Genomic DNA, 21026 nt, shown 5'->3' with positions numbered 1-21026 from the left:
GTTGAACTAATAGCTGAGGGGATGGATGTATTAGACCTCTGGGAATTGGTGTATTAATGGATGAAGGTATAGGTGAATTAATGGCTGAAGGAATGGGTGAATGTGTGGCTAAGATGTGAATTAATAGCTGAAGGATTGCCTGAATTAATGGCTGAAGAATGGGTGAATTACTTGATGAAGGATTGTGTGTATTAATGGTTGAGGGAATTGGTGTTGTGAAGCCTGGGGGGAATGGCTGAAATAATGGCTGAGGGAATGAGTGAAGTAAATCACTGAAGGAATGGGTGTATTAGGCATGAAAGAATTGGTGCATTAATGGCTGATGGAAAGCATGAATTATTGGATGAAGTAATATGTGTATTAATGTTTTAGGGAATTGGTGTATTGAAGCCTGTGGGGAAAGGCTGATATAATGGGTGAGGGAATGACTGAATAATTGCTTAAAGAATGGGTGTATTAGGCATGAAAGAATTGGTGTATTAATGGCTGATGAAATGGGCGAATTAATGGCTGAGGAAATGGATGAATTAATGGACAGGGGAATGTGGTATTAGTGCTTGAGGGATTTGGTGTATCAAAGGCTATGTGAATGACTGAAATAATGCTTAGGAAACAATTGAGTTAATGGCTGAGGGAATGGCTGAAATATGGCTGAGGGAATGGCTAAAATAATGGCTGGGGGAATGGTTGAAATAATAGCTAAAGGTATGGGTGAACTAATGGCATGAGGTTGTGGATGAGGTAATTGCTGAGTGAAAGGGTGAACGTATCGCTGCGAGGATGCGTGTATTAGATTAGGCCTGGGTAAATTGATGTATTCATGTCTGAAAGTATAGGTGAGTCAACAATGGTTGAGGGTATAAGTGAATTAATGGCTTAGGGAATGGCTGAATTACTGGATTCGGGATTGACTGAATGTTGGCTAAGGGAATGTCTGAATTCATGTCTGAGGGAATGGGTTACTTAATGGTTGAGATGTGTGTATTAATGTTGCAGGAAGTGGTGTTTCACAGGCTGTGGAAATGGTTGAGTTCTGGCTAAAGGAAAGGGAGCGTCAGTGGCTGAGAAGATGAGTGAAATGACATCTGATGGAACTGGTGATTTAAACGAGGGTGGAATGGGTGCATTAACGACTGAGGGAATGGTTGAATAATGGCCAAGGGATGGGAGAAATAATTGCTGAAATAACAGGTGAACTAATGTAACGAGGGAATAGGTGTATTAATGGTTGTAGGAATGGGTGAACTAATGGCTGAGTGAATGGTTGAACTAATTACTGAGGGGATGGATGTATTAGTCCTGTGGGAATTGGTGCATTAATGGCTGAAGGTATAGATTAATTGATACCTGAAGGAATGGGTGAATTCATGGTTGAGGGGTTGGTTAAATTAATAGCTAAGGGGTTGCCTGAATTAATGGCTGAGGAATGGGTGAATTACCAGATGCAGGAGTGTGTGTATTGCTGGTTGAGGGAATTGGTGTATTTAAGCCTGTGGGGAAAGGCTGAAATAATGGCTGAGGGAATGAGTGAGTAATCACTGAAGGCGTAGGTGTATTAGACATGAAAGAATTGGTGTATTAATGGCTGATGGGATGGGTGAATTAATGGCTGAGGGATGCCTGAATTAATGGCTGAGAAAATGGAAGGAGGATGAATTAATGGAAGGAGGAATGTGGTATTAGTGGTTGAGGGAATTGGTGTATCAAGGACTGTGTGAATGACTGAAATAATGCTTAGGGATTGGTTGAATTAATGGCTGAGTGAATGGCTACAATGATGGCTGAGGGAATGGTTGAAATAATAGCTGAAGGAATGGGTGAACTAAGGCATGAGGTTATGGGGAATATAATGGCTGATGGAATGGGTGAACTAATTGCCGAGGGGATGGGTGTATTAGGCTTGAGTAAATTGATGTATTAATGTCTGAGTGTATATGTTTATTAAAGTTCGAGGGTATAAGTGAATTAACGGCTGAGGTACTGACTGAATTAATGGATTTGGGATTGGCTGAATTACTACTGGCTGAGGGAATGTCTGAATGTCTGAGGGAATGGGTAAATTAATGGATGGAGGGATGTGTGTATTAATAGTTGTGGGAACTGGTGTTTCAAAGGCTGAGAGAATGGTTGAGTACTGGCTAAAGGAAGTGGAGCATCAGTGGCTGAGGGAATGAGTGAAATGACAGCTGATGGAATTGGTGATTTAAATGCAGATGGAATGGGTGCATTAATGGTTGAGAGAATGGGTGAAATAATCGCTGAATTAATGTTGAAGTAATGGCATGAGGGAATGGGTGTATTAGGCATGAAAGAATTGGTGTATTAATGGCAGATGGAATGGGTGAATTAATGACTGAGGGAATGTCAGAATTAATGGGTGAGCAAATGGATGAATTAATGGATGTGGGAATGTGATATTAGTGGTTGAGGAAACTGGAGTATCAAACACTGTGTGAATGACTGAAATAATGCTTAGGAATTGGTTCAATTAATTGCTGAAGGAATGGCTTTAATAAGACTGAAGGGATGGTTATAATAATGGCTGAAGGAACGGTTGAAATAATAGCTGAAGGAATGGGTGAACTAATGGTATAAGGTTGTGGGTAAAATAATGGCTGAGCGAAAGGGTGAACTAATCGCTGAGGGGATGGGTGTACTATGCCTCGGTAAATTGATATATTAAGGACGGGGGTTTAGGTGAATTAATGGTTGAGAAGAAGTGAATTTAGGCTGAGGGAATGGCTGAATTAATGGACTCAAGATTGGCTGCGTTATTGGCTGAGGAATGGGTGAATAAATGGATGAAGGAACGTGTGTATATTAATCGTAGAGAGTATTGGTGTATTGAAGGCTGGAGGAATGGCTGAAATACTGGCTGAGGGAATGAGTGAGTAATCACTGAAGGAATGGGTGTATTAGGCATGACAGAATTGGTGCATTAATGGGGGATGGAATGGGAGAATTAATGGATGAATGAATGTGTGTATTAATGGTTGAGGGAACTGGTGTAGTGAAGGCTGGGGGGAGAGGATGAAATAGTGGGTGAGGGAATGAATGAGTAATCACTGAAGGGATGGGTGTGTTGTGTATGAAAGAATTGATTTATTAATGGCTGATGGAATGGGTGAATTAATGGCTTAGGAAATGCCTGAATCAATGGCTAAACAAATGAATTACTGGATGGGGGAGTGTGGTTTTAGTGGTTGAAGGAATTGGTGTCTCAAAGGCTTTGTGAATGACTGAAATAATGCTTAGGGACTGGTTGAATTAATGACTGAGGGAATGGCTGAAATATGAGGGAATGGTTAAATAATACCTGAAGGAATGGGTGAACTAATGGCATGAGGTTGTGGGTAAAATAATGGCTGAGCGAAAGGGTGAACTAATCACTGAGGGGATGGATGTATTAGTCCTGGGTAAATTGGTGTATCAATGTTTGAGGGTATATGTGAATTAATGGTTGAAGGTGTAAGTAAATTAATGGCTGAGGGAATGGTTGAATTAATGGATTCTGGATTGACTGAATTATTGGATGAGGAAATGTCTGAATTAATATCTGAGGGAATGGGTTAACTTAATGGTTGGAGGAATGTGTGCATTAATGGTTTAGGGATGTGGTGTTTCAAAGAATGAGGGAATGGTTGAGTTCTGGCTAAAGGAAAAGGAACATCAATGGCTGAGGGAATGAGTGAAATGACAGGTGATGGAATTGGTGATTTAAATGCAGATGGAATGGGTGCATTAGTGCCGAGGGAATGTTTGAATAGTAGCTGAGGGAATGGGTGAAATAATCGCTAAATTTACAGGTGAACTAATGGTGTGAGGGAATGGGTGTATTAATGGTTGTGGGAATGGGAGAATTAATGGCTGAGTGAATGGTTGAACTAATGGCTGAGGGCATGGATGTATTAGACTTATGGGAATTGGTGTATTAATGGCTGAAAGTATAGATGAATTAATGCCTGAAGGAATGGATGAATTCACAGCTGAGAGAATGGGTGAATTAATAGCTAAGGGATTGCCTGAATTAATGGCTGAGGATTTGGTGAATTACTGGATGAAGGGATGTGTGTATTAATGGTTGAGGGAATTGGTGTATTCATGGCTCAGGGAATTGGCCGAAATAATGGCTTAGGGAATGAGTGAGTAATTGCTGAAGGAATGAATGTATGAGGCATGAAAGAATTGATGTATTAATGACTGACAGAATGGCTGGATTAGGGGCTGAGGAAATGCCTGAATTATTGGCCGAGAAAATGAATGCATTAATGAATGAGGGACTGTGGTATTAGTGGTTGAGGGAATTGGTGTATTGAAAGGTGGAGGTAATGGCTGAAATAATGGTTGAGGGAATGAGTAAAAGAATCACTAAAGAAATGGGTGTTGTAGGCGTGAAAGAATTGGTTTATTAATGGCTGATGGAAGGGGTGCATTAATGGTGAGGGAATGCCTGAATTAATGGCTGAGGAAATGGATGAATTAATGGATGGTGGATTGTGGTATAGTGGTTGAGGGAATTTGTATATTAAAGGCTGTGTGAATGACTGAAATAATGCTTAGGGAATGGTTGAATTGATGGCTAAGGGAATGGCTGAAATATGGCTGAAGGAATGGCTCATTAGTGGCTGAAGGAATGGTTCTAATAATAGCTGAAAGAATGCGTGAAACTAATGGCATGAGGTTGTGGGTTAAATGTTGGCTGAGCGAATGGGTGAACGAATCACTGAGGGGATGGGTGTATTAGGCCTGGGTAAGTTGATGTATTACTGTCTGAGGGTGTATGTGATTTAATGATTAAGGGTATAAGTGAATCAATGGCTGAGGGAATGGTTGAATTAATAGATTCTGGATTGACTGAATTATTGACCCAGGAATGGGTGAATTAATGTGTTAGGGAACGTCTGTATTCATGCTTGAGGGTATTGGTGTAATGAAGGCTGGGGGGAATGGCAGAAATAATGTCTGAGGGAATGAGTGACATAATACTGCGGGAATGGGTGTATTAGGCATGAAAGAATTGGTGTATTAATGGCTGATGGAATGAGTGAATTAATCGATGAAAGAATGTATATTAATGGTTAATGGAGTTGGTATATTGAAGGCTGGCAGGAAAGGCTAAAATAATGGCTGAGGGAATGAGTGAAGTATTCGCTGAAGGAATTGGTGTATTAGGCATGAAAGAATTGGTGTATTAATGGCTGATGGAATGGGTGAATTAATGGCTGAAGGATGCCTGAATTAATGGCTGAGAAAATGGATGAATTAATGGATGGGGGAATGTGGTATAAGTGGTTGAGGGAATTGGTGTATTAAAGGCTGTGTGAATTACTAAAATAATGCTTAGAGATTGGTTGAATTAATGGCTGAGGGAATGGCTGAAATATGGCTGAGGGAATGGTTGAAATAATAGCTGAAGAATAGCTGAACTAATGGCGTAGAGTGTGGGTAAAATAACGGCAGAGGGAATGGGTGAACTAATGGGTGAGGGGATGGGTGTATTAGGCCTGGGTAAATCAATGTATTAAAGTCTGAGAGTATAGGTGAATTAGTAGTCGAGGGTATAAGTGAATTAATGTCTGAGGGAATGGCTGAATCAGTGAATTTGGGATTGGCTGAATTACTGGCTGAGGCATGGGGGAATTCCTGGATGAAGGGATGTGTGTGTTAATGCTTGAGGAATGGGTGTATTGAAGCCTGGAGGGACTGGCTGAAATAATAGCTGAGGGAATGGCTGAATTAATGGGTAGCGGAATGTGGTATTAGTAGTTGAGGGAATTGCTGTAGGAATGGCTGTGTGAATGACTGAAATAATGCTTAGGGATTGGTTGAATTAATGGCTGAGGGAATGGCTGAAATATGGCTGAGGGAATATCTAAATTAATGGCTGAAGGAATGGTTGAATTAATGGATTTGGGATTGACTGAATTATTGGTTCACAATGGGTGAATTACTGGATGAAGGAATGTGCGTATTAATGGTTGAGGGAATTGTATTTGAAGTCTGGGGGAAATGGCTGAAATACTGGATAAGGGAATGAGTGAGTTATTGCTGAAGGAATGGGTGTATTAGGCATGATGGAATTGGTGTTTTAATGGTGGATGGGATGAGTGAATTAATGGATGAACGAATGAGTGTATTAGCGGTTGAGGAAATTGGTGTAGTGAAGGCTGGGGGGAAAGGATGAAATAATGGGTGAGGGAATGAGTGAGTAATCGCTTAAAGAATGGGTGTGTTATACATGAAAGAATTGGTTTATTAATGGCTGATGGAATGGGTGAATTAATGGCTGAGGAAATGCCTGAATTAATGGCTAAACAAATGGATGAATTAATGGATGGGGGAGTGTGGTATTAGTAGTGACTTTGTGAATGACTAAAATAATGCTTAGAAATTGGTTGAATTAATGGCTGAGGGAATGGCTGAAATATGGTTGAAGGAATGATTAAAATAATGGCTGAGGGAATGGTTGAATAATACCTGAAGGAATGGATGAACTAATGGCATGAGGTTGTGGGTAAGATAATGGCTGAGCGAAAGGGTGAACTAATCACTGAACTGATGGATATATTAGTCCTGGGTAAATTGGTGTATAAGTATTTGGGGATATATGTGAATTAATGGTTGGGGGTGTAAGTAAATTAATGGCTGAGGGAATGGTTGAATTAATGGATTCAGGATTGACTGAATTATTGTCTGAAGGAATGTCTGAATTAATGTCTGAGGGGATGGGTAACTTAATGATTATGGGAATGTGTATGAATGTTTTACATGAAATGGTGTTTCAAAGGATAAGGGAATGGTTGAGTTCTGATTAAAGGAAATGTAACACCAGTGGCTGAGGGAATGACTGAAATGACAGCTGAGGGAATTGGTGATTTAAATGCAGATGGAATGAGTGCCTTAATGCTGAGGGAATATTTGAATAATAGCTGAGGGGATGGGTGAAGTAATTGCTGAATTAACAGGTGAACTAATGGCATGAGGGAATGGGTGTATTAATGGTTGTGAGAATGGATGAATTAATTTCTGAGTGAATGGTTGAACTAATGGCTGAGGGGATGGATGTATTAGACCTGTGGGAATTGGTGTATTAGTATCTGAAGGTATAGATGAATTAATGTCTGAAGGAATGAATGAATTCATGGGTGAGAGAATGGGTGAATTAATAGCTAAGGGATTGCCTGAATTAATGGCTGAAAAATGGGTAAATTACTGAATGAAGGAACGTGTGTATTAATTGTTGAGGGAATTGGTGTATTGAAGGCTCAGGGGAACGGCTGAAATAATGGCGCAGGGAATGAGTGAGTAATCGCTGAAGCAATGGGTGTATGAGGCTTGAAAAAATTGGTGTATGAATGGTTGATGGAATGGGTGAGTTAATGGCTTAGAGACTCCCTGAATTAATGGCTGAGGAAATGAATTAATGGATGGGAGAATGTGGTATTAGTGGTAGAGGGAATTGGTGTATCAAAGGCTATGTGAATGACTGAAATAATGCTTAGGGATTGGGTGAATTAATGGCTGATTGAATGGTTGAACTAATCTCTGAGGGAATCGATGTATTAGACCTGTGCGAATTGGTGTATTAATGGCTGAAGGTAGATGAATTGATGCCTGAAGGAATGGATAAATTCATGGCTGAGAAAATGGATGAATTAATAGCTAAGGGATTGCCCGAATTAATGGCTGAGGAATGTGTGAATTACTGGATAAAGGAACATGTGCATTAATTGTTGAAGGATTGGTGTATTGAAGGCTCAGGGGATTGGCTGAAATTATGGCTATGGGAATGAGTAAAGTAATCACTGAGGGACTGGTTGTATTAGGCATGAAAGCTTTGGTGTAATAATGGCTGATGGAATGGATGAATTAATGGCTGAGGGAATAGGTGGATTAATAGCTAAGGGAATGCCTGAATTAATGGCTGAGGAATGGGTGAATTTTGGATGAAGGAATGTGTGTATTAATGGTTGATTGAATTGGTGTGTTGAAGGCTAGGGGATGCCTGAAAAAATGGCTGAAGAAATGATTGAAGTAATTGCTGAAGGAATGGGTGTATTAGGCATGAAAGAAATGGTTTATTAATGGCTGATGGAAGGGGTGAATTAATGGTGAGGGAATGCCTAAATTAATGGCTGAGGAAATGGATGAATTAGTGGATGGCGGATTGTGATATAGTGGTAGAGGTAATTGGTATATCAAAGGCTTGTGAATGACTGAAATAATGCTTAGGGATTGGTTGAATTAATGGCTGAGGGAATGGCTGAAATATTGCTGAAGGCATAGCTCAATTAATGACTGAAGGAATAGTTGAAATAATAGCTGAAAGAATGTGTGAACTGATGGAATGAGGTTGTGGGTAAAATAATGGCTGAGCAAATGGGTGAATGAATTGTTGAAGGGATGGGTTTATTAGCCCTGGGTAAATTGATGTATTAATGTCTGAGGGTGTACATGATTTATCTTTGAGTGTATACATAGACTAATGGCTGAGGGAATGGTTGAATTAATGGATTCTGCATTGACTGAATTATTGGCTGAAGGAATGTCTGAATTAATGCTTGGAATGGGTAACATAATGGTTGGGGGAATGTATGTATTAATAGTTTAGGGAAATGGTGTTTCAAAGGATTAGGGAATGGTTGAGTTCTGGCTAAAGGAGATGGAACACCAGTGTCTGAGGGAATGAATGAAACAAGAGCTGATGGAATTAGTGATTTACATACAGATGGAATGGGTGCATTAATGCCGAGGGAATGTATGAATAATAGCTGAGGGAATGGGTGAAATAATCGCTGAATTAACAGGTGAACTAATGGCATGAGGGAATGGGTGTATTAATGGCTGTGGGAATGGGAGAATTAATGGCTGAGTGAATGGTTGACCTAATGGCTGAGGGGATGGATGTATTAGACTTGTGGGAATTGGTGTATTAATGGCTGAAAGTATAGATGAATTAATGCCTGAAGGAATGGATGCATTCACAGCTGAGAGAATGGATGAATTAAAAGCTAAGGAATTGCCCGAATTAATGGCTGAGGAATGTGTGAATTACTGGATGAAGGATTGTGTGCATTAATTGTTGAAAGGTTGGTGTATTGAAGGCTCAGGGGATTGGCTGAAATTATGGCTATGGGAATGAGTGAAGTAATCGCTGAAGGAGTGGTTGTATTAGGCATGAAAGCATTGGTGTATTAATGGCTGATGGAATGGGTGAATTAATGGCTAGTGAATGCCTGAATGAGTGGCTGAGGGAATGGCTGAATTAATGGGTAGCAGAATGTGGTGTTAGTAGTTGAGGGAATTGCTGTCGGAATGGCTGTGTGAATGACTGAAATAATGCTTAGGGATTGGTTGAATTAATGGCTGAAGGAATGGCTAAAATAATGGCTGAGGGAATGGGTAAATTAGTGGATAGGGGAATGTATGTACTAATGGTTGTGGGAACTGGTGTTTCAAAGGATCAGGTAATGGCAGAATTAATGGCTGAGGGAGTGGTTGGGTAATGGCTAAAGGAATGGGAGAATCAGTGACTGAGGGAATGAGTGAATTAACAACAGGGAATTGGTGATTTAAGTGTGGATGTAATGGGTGTGTTAATGGCTGAGGGAATGGCTGAAATAATGGCTGAAGGAATGGTTATATTAGTGGCTCACGGAATGGATGAATTGCTTTTATTTTTATTGGATTATAGTTGATTTACAATCTTGTGTTAGCTTCTGTTGTACAGCAAGGTTAATTAGTGTTACATATACATACATTCACTCTTTTTTTAGATTCTTTTCCCATATACGTTGTTAAGAGTATTGAGAGAGTTTGCTCTTATTAATTATCTAGTTTATACATAGTAGTGTGTATATCCCAGTCTCCCAATTTATTCCCCCCCTCCTTTTCCCCCATGGTAACCATGTTTGTGTTTTATCTGTGACTCTATTTTTGTTTTGTAAATAAGTTCATTTGTACCATTTTTTTAGAGTCCCCATATAAGTGATATCATATATTTGTCTTTCTCTGTCTCACTACTTTACTCAGTATGATAATCTCTAGCTCCATCCATGTTGCTGCAAATGGCATTATTCATTCTTTATTGTGGCTGAGTAATATTCCATTGTATATATGCACCACATCTTCTTTATCCATTCCTCTGTCAGTGGACATTTATGTTGCTTCCATGTCCTGGCTATTGTAAATAGTGCAGTGAACACTGGGGTGCATGTATGTTTTCAAATTATGGTGTTCTCCAGATATAGGCTCAGGCGTGGGATTGCTGGATCATGTGGTAGCCCTACTTTTAGGTTCTTAAGGAACCTCTGTTTCTCCATAATAGTTGTACCAATTTACATTTCCACTGGCAGTGTAGAGGTTTCCCTTTTCTCTATACCATCTCTAGCATTTATTGTTTGTAGATTTTTTTCACGATGGCCATTCTGACCAGTGTGAGGTGGTACTTCACTGTAGCTTTGATTTTCATTTCTCTAATAATTAGTGTTGTTGAGATTTTTTCATGTGCCTCTTGGCCATCTGTATGTCTTCTTTGGAGAAATGTCTATTTAGATTTCCTGCCCATTTTTTGATTGGGTTCTTTCATTTTTTGATATTGAGCTGCATGAGCTGTTTGTATATTTTGGAGATTAATCCCTTGTTGGTCACATCATTTGCAAGTATTTTCTCTCATTTTGTGGGTTGTCTTTTTGTTTTATGGTTTCTTTTGCTATGCAAAAGCTTTTCAGTTTAATTAGGTCCCATCTGTTTATTTTTATTCTTGTTTTCATTACTCTAGGAGTTGGATTAAAAAAATGTTGCTGCAATTTATGTCAAAGGGTGTTCTGCCTATGTTTTCCTCTAAGAGTTTTATAATGTCTGGCCTTACATTTAGATCTTAAATCCATTTTGAGTTTATTTTTGTGTATGATGTGAGGGAGTGTTCTAATTTCATTTCTTTACATGTACCCATCCAGTTTTCCCAGCACCACTTATTGAAGAAACTGTCTTTTCTCCATTGTACATTCCTGCCTTTATTGTCTTAAATGAGGTTACCATGGGTGCATCAGTTTATCTCTGGACTTTCTATCCTATTCCATTGATCTATATTTGTTTTTGTGCTGGTACCATACTGTTTTGATTACTATAGCTCTGTAGTATAGTCTGAAGTAAAGGAGGCTGATTCCTCCAGCTTTTTTTTTTTCTAAAGATTTCTGTGGTATTAGGGGTCTTTTCTGTTTGCATACAAGTTGTAAAATTTTTTGTTCTAATTCTGTGAAAAATGCTATTGGTAATTTGATAGGGATTGCATTGCATCTGTAGATTGCTTTGAATGCTATAGTCATTTTCACAATATTGATATTTCCAATCCAAGACCATGGTGTATCTCCATCTGTTTGTGTCATCTTTTATTTCTTTCATCAGTGTCTTATTAGGAATGTGTGTATTAATGGCTAAGGGAATTGGTGTTTAAGGTCTGAGGGAATGGGTATAATGTTTGTGGGAATGGGTGAATAAATGGCTGAGGGAATGAATGAATTCATGTCTGAAGGAAAGCCTGAATTAATAGCTGAGGTAATTGGTGAATTAATGGATGTGAGAGTGGGTGAATTAAATGGGATGGAGAAATGTGCATATTAATCACTGAGGGAATTGGTGCATCACAGGCTGAAGGAATGGCTGAATTAATGGCTGAGAGAATGGATAGATTAGAGGCCCAGTAAATGGTTGTATTATTAGTGGCTGAGGGAATGGATGAACTAATGGCTGAGGGAATGGGTAAATTAATGCCTAAAGGATTGGGTGAATTAGTGGATTAGAGAATGAGTGCAGTAATGGAGGAAAGAATGGGTGAATTAATGACTGAGTGAATGGGTGTATTAATGGCATGAAGAAATGGGTATATTAATGGGTGAAGGAATGGGTGTATCAATGGCTGAGAGAATAGGTGAACTAATGGCTGAAGGAATGGGTGCATTAGTGGCTAAGGGAATGGGTGTATTAATGGCTGAGGGAATGGGTGAATTAATGGAATGAGGAACTGGGTGTATTAATGGCTGAGAAAATACATGGATTAATGGCTGAGAGAATGGTTGTTAATGGCATGAGGCAATGGGTATTTTAAAGTCTGAAGGAATAAATGAATTAATGACTGAGAAGAGTGTGAATTAAAGGCTGAGGGAATGTGTGTATTAGGGCTGGGAATGGGTAAATTAATGGCATGAAGCAATGAGTGTATTTATGGCTGAGGGAATAGGTGTATTAATGGATGAGGGAATGGGTGAATTAATAGCTGAGGAAATAAATTAATGGCAGAGAATATGTGAAACAATGGCTGAGAGATTGGCTGAATTAATGGCTGATGGAATGTGTGAATTAATGGCTGAGAGAATGGGTGCCTTAGTAGCTTAGAAAATGGTTGTATTAGTGGTTGAGGGAATGGGTGAAATAATGTCTTGGGAAATGGGTATATGTGGCTGAAGGAATGGGTGAACTACTGGCTGGGAATAGGTGAGTTAATGCCTAAGGGACTGGGTACATTAGTGGCTTAGAGAATGAGTGAATAAATGGTGGAAAGAATGGGTGAATTAATAGCTTCTGGAAAGTTTTTTTAGGGCTGAGGTAATGCGTGGATTAATGGCATTAGCAAATTGGTGTATTAATGGCTGAGGGAATAGATGAATTTATTGCTGAGGGAGTGGGTGTATTAATGGCATGAGGAACTGGGTATATTATAAATGAGAGTAAGTATTAATGGCTCAGGGAATAGTGTATTAATGCCTGAGGAAATAGGTTAATTAATGGTTGAGGGAGTGGGTGAATTAATGGCTGATGTAATGGGTGAACTAATGGCTAAGAGAATAGATGAATTAATGATGGAGGGAATAAATGAATCAATGGCATGAGGGAATGGGTATATTAATGGATGAAGGAATGGGTGACTTAATAGCTGAGAGAATGGGTGCATTAGTGGCCTAGAAGATTGGTGTGTTAATAGTTGAGGGAATGAGTGAACTAAAGTCTTAAGAAATGGGTGAATGTGGCTGACCGAATGGGTGAACTAATGGTTGAGGGAATAGGTGAATTAATGCCTGAGAGACTTCATGCATTACTGGCTTAAAGAATGAGTGAACTAATGGTGGAAAGAATGGGTGACTATAATGGCTGTTGGAATGGGTATATTGTTGAGGCAATAGGTATATTAATGGATCAGGGAACGTGTGTGTTAATGGCTGAGGAAATGGGTGAACTAATGGCTGAGGGAATGGGTGAATGAATAGCTGCAGGAATAAATGTATTAGTGGCTGAAAGAATGAATGAACTAATGGATGAGGCAATGGGTGTATTAATGGATGAGGCAATGGGTGTATTAATGGATGAGGCAATGGGTGTATTAATGGCTGAGGGAATGGGTGAGTTGAGGCATGAGGGAATGGGTGTATTATAGGATGCAGAAATGTATTAATTGCTGTGGGAATGTTGAGTTAATGCCTGAGTGAAGTGGTATATCAAAGCTGAATCTGGCCTCTGTACCCCAACACCAAATTAATCTTGGAGACAGTTTTGGGTGAAGTAGAAAAAAACAGCTTTATTGCTTTACCAGGCAAAGGGAGCCACAGCAGGCAAATGCCTTCAAAACTGTGCCTCCCAAGTTAGAGAGGTGAGAGGTTTTATAGTCATGGTTCAAAGAGGGTGTGATCAGCTTGTGGACATTCTTCTGATTGGTTGGTGAGTGGGAGTCAATATCATCAACCTCCTGGTTCCAACCAGTCTGGGTCTACATGCTTGTGGGCAGCAGACCATAGTTAACTGTTAGCTTCTCCCACGTGGTGGGGGTTTCAGTACCTGCAAAACAGCTCAAAGTTATTGTTGTGTGTATCCCTTGATGTGCAACAAGGACCTTGCCCCAAGGCTGCACTATTGTTTCTGTTGACTGTTTGTTTCTCCCTTGAATCGCATCCCCTCCCTTCCTTAATTAACAACTGCTTGAATCTGCCTGTTGGATCTTAGGGAGGGTCATGGAGGTTGAAGCCTATTTCCTGTAATCAAAGAAATAGGGGACACAGAAAGGCTTTTGTTCCCAGGAGCCCCACAGGGCCCTGCTCGATAACAGTATTAGTGGCTGACAGAATGGGTGAATTAATGGCTTAGGGTTTAGGTGAATTAATTTCTCACGGAGTGGGTGAACTATGGATAAGGGAAAGGGTGTAATAGTAGCTGAGGGAAAGGATGAATTAATGGCTCAAGGACTGGGTGAATTAATGCCTCAGGGACTGAGTGTAATAATACCTGGGGAAATGCGTGAATTAATCACTGAGGGCATGGGTATATTAGTGGCTGAAGGCATGGGTGAATTTGTGGCTGAGGGAATGGGTGAGTTAATGACATTAGGATATGGGTGAATTTAATGTCATGAGGAAATGGGTGTATTAGTGGCTGGAGGAGTGAGTGAATTAATGGCATGAGGGAATGGGTATATTAATGTGTGAAGGAATGGGTGAATTAATGGCTGAGAGGAGTAGCAAATTAATAGAGAGGGAAAGGGTGATTTAAAGACTGATGGGAAAAAAAAAGACTGAGGGAATGTGTGTATTAGGGCTGAGGGGATGGGTAAATTAGTGGCATGAAGAAATGGGTACATTAGTCACTGAGAGAATGGGTGTATTAGCTGAGAGAAAGGATGAATTAATGGCTGAATAATGGGTGTATTAAGGGCTGAGGGAATGTGTGATTTAAAGGCTGAGGCAATGGGTGAATTAATGGCTGAGGAAATGCATGTATTAGTTTTTGAGGGAATAAATGAACCATGGCTGAGCAATGGGTATATCAATGTCATGAGGAAATGGGTGAATTAATGGAGGAGGAAAGGGGTGTGTTAATGGCATGAACGAACGGGTATATTAAAGGGTGAGGGAATGGGTGTATTGATGACTGAGGGGATGGGTAAACTAACGGCCGAGGGAACGGATGAACTATACCTGATGGAATGGGTGTATTAATGGCATGAATGAATGGGGGAACTGATAGCTGACAGATGGGTACAACAATTTCATGAGGAAATTGGTGTATTAATGGCTGAGGGAATGGCTGAGTTAATGGTTGAAGTATGTTTGAAATAATGGCTGAGGGAATGGGTACATTAATGGCTGAGGGAATGGCTGAAGTAATGGCTGAGGGAATGGCTGAATTAATATCTGAGGGGATGTTTGAAATAATGGCTAACTTAATGGGTGAATTAATATCTTAGGATATAGTGAGTCAATGGTTGTTGGAATGGGTGAATTTATGGCTGAGGGAATGGGTGTATTGATGGCTGTGGGAATAAGTAAATTAATGGCTGAGGGAAGGGGTGAATTAATGGGTGTACTAATGGCTGAGGGAATAGATGAGTTGATGGCTTAGGGAATCATATTAATGGCATGAGGGAATTGGTGTATTAATGGTTGAGGGAATGGGGTCATTAATGGCTTGAGAGAATGGGTGACTAATGGCTGAGGCATGGGTGTATTAATGGGATGAGGGAATTGGTATATTAATGGCTGAGAGAATAGGTGAATTAATTGTTTAGGAGGAAGGATAGAAAGCCCAGAAATAAACCCACACACCTATGGTCAAGTAATCTATGACAAAGGAGTCAAGGCTATAAAATGGAGGAAAGACAATCTCTTCAATAAATGGTGCTGGAAAAATTGGACCATTACATGTAAAAAAAATGGAATTAGAACCTTTTTTAATACCATACGCAAAAATAAACTCAAAACGGATTAAAGACCTAAACGTAAGACCAGATACCATAAAACTCTTAGAGGAAAACATAGACGGAATACTCTTGGACATAAATAGCAGCATATCTTTTTCAATCCATCTCCCAGAGTAATGGAAATAAAAAGAAAAATAAACAAATGGGACCTAATTAAACTGAAACACTTTTGCACAGCAAAGGCAACCATAAACAAAACAAAGGGACAACCCAGAGAATGGGAGAAAATATTTGCAAACAATGTGACTGACAAAGGATTAGTCTCCAGAATTTACAAACAGCTCATGCAATTCAATATCAGAAAAACAAAACCCAATCAAAAAATGGACAGAGGACCTAGAGACATTTCTCCAAAGAAGACATACAGATGGCCAAGAGGCACATGAAAAGATGCTCAAGATCGCTAATTGTTAGAGAAATGCAAATCAAAATTACAATGAGATATCACCTCACACCAGTCAGAATGGCCATCATCAAAAAAATCTGCAAACAATAAATGCTGGAGAGGGTGTGGAGAAAAGGGAACCCTCCTACACTATTGGTGGGAATGTAAGTTGGTACAGCCACTATGGAGAACAGTATGGAGGTTCCTTAAAAAACTAAAAATAGAGCTACCATATGATCCAGCAATCCCACTTTTGGGCATATATCCAGTGAAAAACATGGTTTGAAAGGATACAATGCACCCCATTGTCATTGTAGCACTGTTTACAATAGCCAAGACATGGAAGCAATCTACATGTCCACCAGCAGAAGAATGGATAAAGAAGATATGGTACATATATACAACAAAATATTTCTCAGCCATTAAAAAGAATGAAATAAAGCCATTTGCAGCAAAATGGATGGACCTGGAGATTATTATACTAAGTGAAGTAAGACAGAGAAGACAAATATCATATGATATCACTTATATGTGGAATACAAAAAAAAAAATGATACAAATGAACTTACAAAACAGAAACAGATCCACAGACTTAGAGAATGAAATTATGGTTACCAGGGGAGATGGCGGCGGGTGAGGGATATATTGGGAGTTTGGGATTGACGTGTACACACTGCTATATTTAAAATGCCTTTCTGTGAAAAAAATTATAGAAGAAATGAATATTAGATTATTTCTATTTGACAAGGTAATGTTACTGGTGAGATTTTCAAAAGTGATGTGTTTGAAAATGTTTTAGTTCCTCCCAATATATATAATTGGCAGATAGACCTATTTACTGCTCTGAAAATCAAGCCATTCTATCTGACCAGATATTTTCTAAGTTATTAGTGAAAATATGACATACTTAAGTAGGGGCATTAAGGTAGCTGTTAGGCAGGGCTGGACCCAGCAGTTTCCTTATGTTACTCTGCTGATTTGTGTTTGTTTGGTTAGGTGTCTTCTCACTGCTGTTCTGGCTTTCTGCCCTATGGGACAGTTGCTTTTTTGTCTATGTGAGAACAGGGACAATGGATAGCAGTAGATATTCAGTGCAGCTTTGATAAGTCTGATCCCTAGAAACCATAACAAAACATCCTCAATCTTACCCCAATAATGATGTAATTTGAAATTTTCTCCTAATGTAAGATCTCCCAGATTACACATATTCTAGGAAGGCAGGAGTCTTCTATTTCAGAGTATAGAATCTAGAGCCAGATTTCTTATAACTGCACCACTTACTAGGTTGGGACTCTGAACAACTTATCTCTGTGCTTTAGTTTCTTTATCTGCAAAACGGAGATTGCAATATCACCTGTATCATAAATTGTTATGAGGGTTATGTGAGTTCAATAAAAGTAAAGTGCTTTGAAAAAAAATCATTGAGGGAATGGGTGAAGTAATGGATGAGGGAATGGGTGAAGTAATGGATGAGGGAATGGGTGACATAATGGCTGAGAGAATGGATGTTTTAACGGCTGAGGGAAAGCCCGAAATAATGGCTGATGGAATGTTTGAAATACTGGCTGAGGGAATGGGTGAATTAATACCTTAGGGAAATGGTGACTCAATCACTGGTGGAATAGGTGAATAAATGACTAGGGGAAATGGTGAATTAATAGCTGAAGGAATGGATGAATTAAAGGCTGAATGAATGGATGAATTAAAGGCTGAATGAATGGGTATAATAATGGCATGAGGGAATGGTGAATTAATGGCTGAGGGAGTGAGTGAAATGATGGCTGGGAAATGGGTGAATTAATGGCTGAAGGAAAGGGTGTACGGAGGGCATGAGGGAATGGGTGTATTAATGGCGTGAGGGAATGGGTGAACTAATGGCTGAGGGAAGAGGTGAATTAATGGATGAGGGAATTGGTGTATTATTGCATGAGGGAATCCGTGATTTAAGGTAAGAGGGAATAGGTGAATTAATATCTGCAAGAATAGGTAAGAGGTGTGAATTAATGGCATGAGGAAATGGATGTATTAATGGCATGAGGGAATGGGTGTATTATTGGCTACAGGAATGGGTATATTAATGCCTGATTAAATGGGCGAATTAATGGCTGAAGTAACTAGTGAAATAATAAAGGGAGTGGATTAAGTATGGCTAAGGGAATGGGTGTGTTAATGGCAGAAGGAATAGTCTCTTAATGGCATGAATGAATGTGTGAACTAATCACTGAGGGAATGGGTATATTATGCCTGGTTGATGAGTGAACTAATGGCTGATGGAATGAGTAAATAAATGGCTGGGGAAATGGAATTAATGGGTGATGGAATGGGTGAATTGATGGCTGAGGATTGGAGAATCAATAGCTGAGGGAATGGATGAATTAATGGCTGAGGGAATTCGTGCATTAAAGCCATGAAGGAATGGGTGAACTAATGGCTGTGGTAATGGGTATGGTAGTGGCTGTGGGATTGGATGAGTTACTAGCAGGAGTGAATGGTTGAACAAATGATTGAGAGACTGGGTGAATCAATGGCTTAGGGAATGGATGTATTAGTGGCTGAGAGAATGGATGAATTACTGACTGAACGAATGGGTGTATTAACGGCATGATGGAATGGGTGTATTGATAGCTGTGGGAATGGATGAATTAATGGTGGAGGGACGTGGATGAATTAATGGTATAAGGAAATGGGTTAATGGCTGAGAAAATAGGTGAATTAACAGAAGAGAGTGTGTGAAATAATGGATGCGGAAATCTGTGTACTAATAGGTGAGTGAATGGGTGAATCAGTGGCATGAGGGGATGAGTGTTAATGGCTGAGGGAATGTGTATGTTATTGGCATGAGGGAATGGGTGTGGTAGTGGCTTATAAAACGGTGAATTATTGGCTGAGGGAATAGGTGAGTTAATGATGAGGGAATGGGTGAATTCATGGCATGAGAGAATGGGTGTATTAATGGCTGAGGGAATGTGGGTGTATTGTTGGATGAGGGAATCCGTGATTTAATGTAAGAGGGAATGGGTGCTTAATGGTGAAGAAATAGGTGAAGTAATGGCTGAGAGAATGTGTGTATTAAGACTGAGGGCACGGGTGCATGAAGGAAAGGGTGAACTATTGGCTCAGGAAGTGGGTTTGTTAGTGGCTTAGGGAATGAATGAATGAATGGGTGTATGATTGGCATAATGGAACGCTGAATTAATGGCAGAGGGATATAGGTGAATTAATGGCTGAGGGAATGGCTGAATTAAATTTGAGAGAATGAGTGAACGTGTGACTGGGGGAATGGGGGTACTAATGATGTGAGGAAATAGTGCATTAATGGCTGTGGGAATGTGTCCGTCCATGGCATGAGGGAGTGAGCGTATTAATGGCTGAAGCGGTAGGTGACTTGATGGCTGAGGGAATGGGTGTATTAGTGGTTTAGGGACTGGGTGCATTTATGCCTGAGGGAATGGGTGTATTAGCGGATGAGGGTAAGTGCATTAAATCTCGGCAGGGGTTCTGGGAGCGCCCGTTCCTGATGGGTCTGCCCCACCCTTGATGTGCACCTCCCTGCAGATGAACAGGAGACCACGGGTGCCATTAGCTACACGGTGGAGCTGAAACGCTACGGGGGCCCCCTGGGTATCACCATCTCGGGCACGGAGGAGCCTTTCGATCCCATTGTCATCTCGGGACTCACCAAGCGTGGCCTGGCTGAGAGGTGAGCTGGGGCTCTGTGGGGACACACGGGTGAGCCCGGGGACCCCATGGGGCAGGGGCTGGGCTTTGGGATTAGCCAAACTGGATCTTACCTTTATTCCAACATCGACGGCCTGGGCGACACGGGGCCTGCCCCCTCCCTCTCTGAGCCTCAGTTCCTCAGAGCGGGGCCAGCCCCTGGCAGACCTCTGACTTCAGGTAAGTGCTGGACAAACGTGTGGTCAACCCTCTGCTCCCTGAAACCTGGCCATCCCCCCGTTTGTGGAAAGTCAGCATGGGAGCCTTTTTGGAGCACCTGCTCTGTGCCTTCACAGTACAGGGGCCATGTCCCTGGTACCTGGGTCGCCTCACAGCCTGGGCCTCTTTTGAGGCATTGGGGAGTGGGACCCTGTTATCCTCTCCCCTAGGAAGTTTTCCTGAAATTGTGGCAGCAGGAAGAGCTGTGAGAACAGGGGTGTCCAGGCTGTCCAGTTTGGAAGGGGAAGCAGGTAGATCTGGGCCCAGAAATGGAACTGGTCCCCACAGGGGTCACAGGGAGGAGACCCCAGTATGGGTGAGACAGGCTTTCTCCGGATAGCTTTGCAATGAGCTCCAGGCACTGAGAAGAGCTTTTTGTAAAGGGGTAGCCTTGCGGGCAGGATGGGCCCTTGGAGGAGGACAGAGCACAAGGGACCAAACCACGATGGGGTAGTGCAGAAGGATGGGAGGGATTCTGGGGCTGAGGTGTCAACCTGCTGGCGTCTGTGCTTCTGGCGCGCCCCCTGCTGGATGTCCAGCAGACTGCAGAAGCCAGTGTGACCGGTTCTGACCTCAAATGTCTTCATCCACTCTGGCATTTTCTGGGTACCTACTGTGCACCAGCCCTACGGGGCACAATAGACAACCTCTCTGCCTTCGCCTGGCTGATCTAGATCGGCGCTGTCCAACTGCAGTATAATGTGAGCCACAAATTTATTTATAAACTTTTTAGTAGCCACACTGGAAACATAAAAAGAAATTTTTTAAATCTTCAGTATGTATTTATTTCAACATGTAATCAATATAAAAATTAACAAAATATTTTACATTCTTCTTTCATATTACGTCTTCAGTATTTGGTGTGTGTTTTAGACCTCCAGCACATCTGTTCAGGCCAGCCACATTCCAGGGGCCCATGTGGCTGGAGGCCATTGTACTGACAGCACAGCTCCAGTCTCCCAG

The 21026-nt window shown here is 40.8% G+C and overlaps 1 protein-coding gene across 1 annotated transcript in view; it reads left to right on the top strand.

Moving 5' to 3' along the window:
- Positions 1 to 21026, top strand: part of GRIP2 (glutamate receptor interacting protein 2) — a 56098-nt gene that overhangs the window by 23699 nt on the left and 11373 nt on the right. The window contains exon 17 of the mRNA XM_057705973.1: positions 19683 to 19827. Within this exon, the coding sequence (XP_057561956.1) occupies positions 19683 to 19827 (145 nt within the window). The remainder of the gene's footprint in view (positions 1 to 19682; positions 19828 to 21026) is intronic.

This window comes from Hippopotamus amphibius, chromosome 13, assembly GCF_030028045.1.
Source record: "Hippopotamus amphibius kiboko isolate mHipAmp2 chromosome 13, mHipAmp2.hap2, whole genome shotgun sequence".
Classification (NCBI taxonomy): domain Eukaryota; kingdom Metazoa; phylum Chordata; class Mammalia; order Artiodactyla; family Hippopotamidae; genus Hippopotamus; species Hippopotamus amphibius.
Note: the sequence above shows the minus strand (reverse complement) of the source record. Positions and strands in the feature narration are given on the sequence as shown.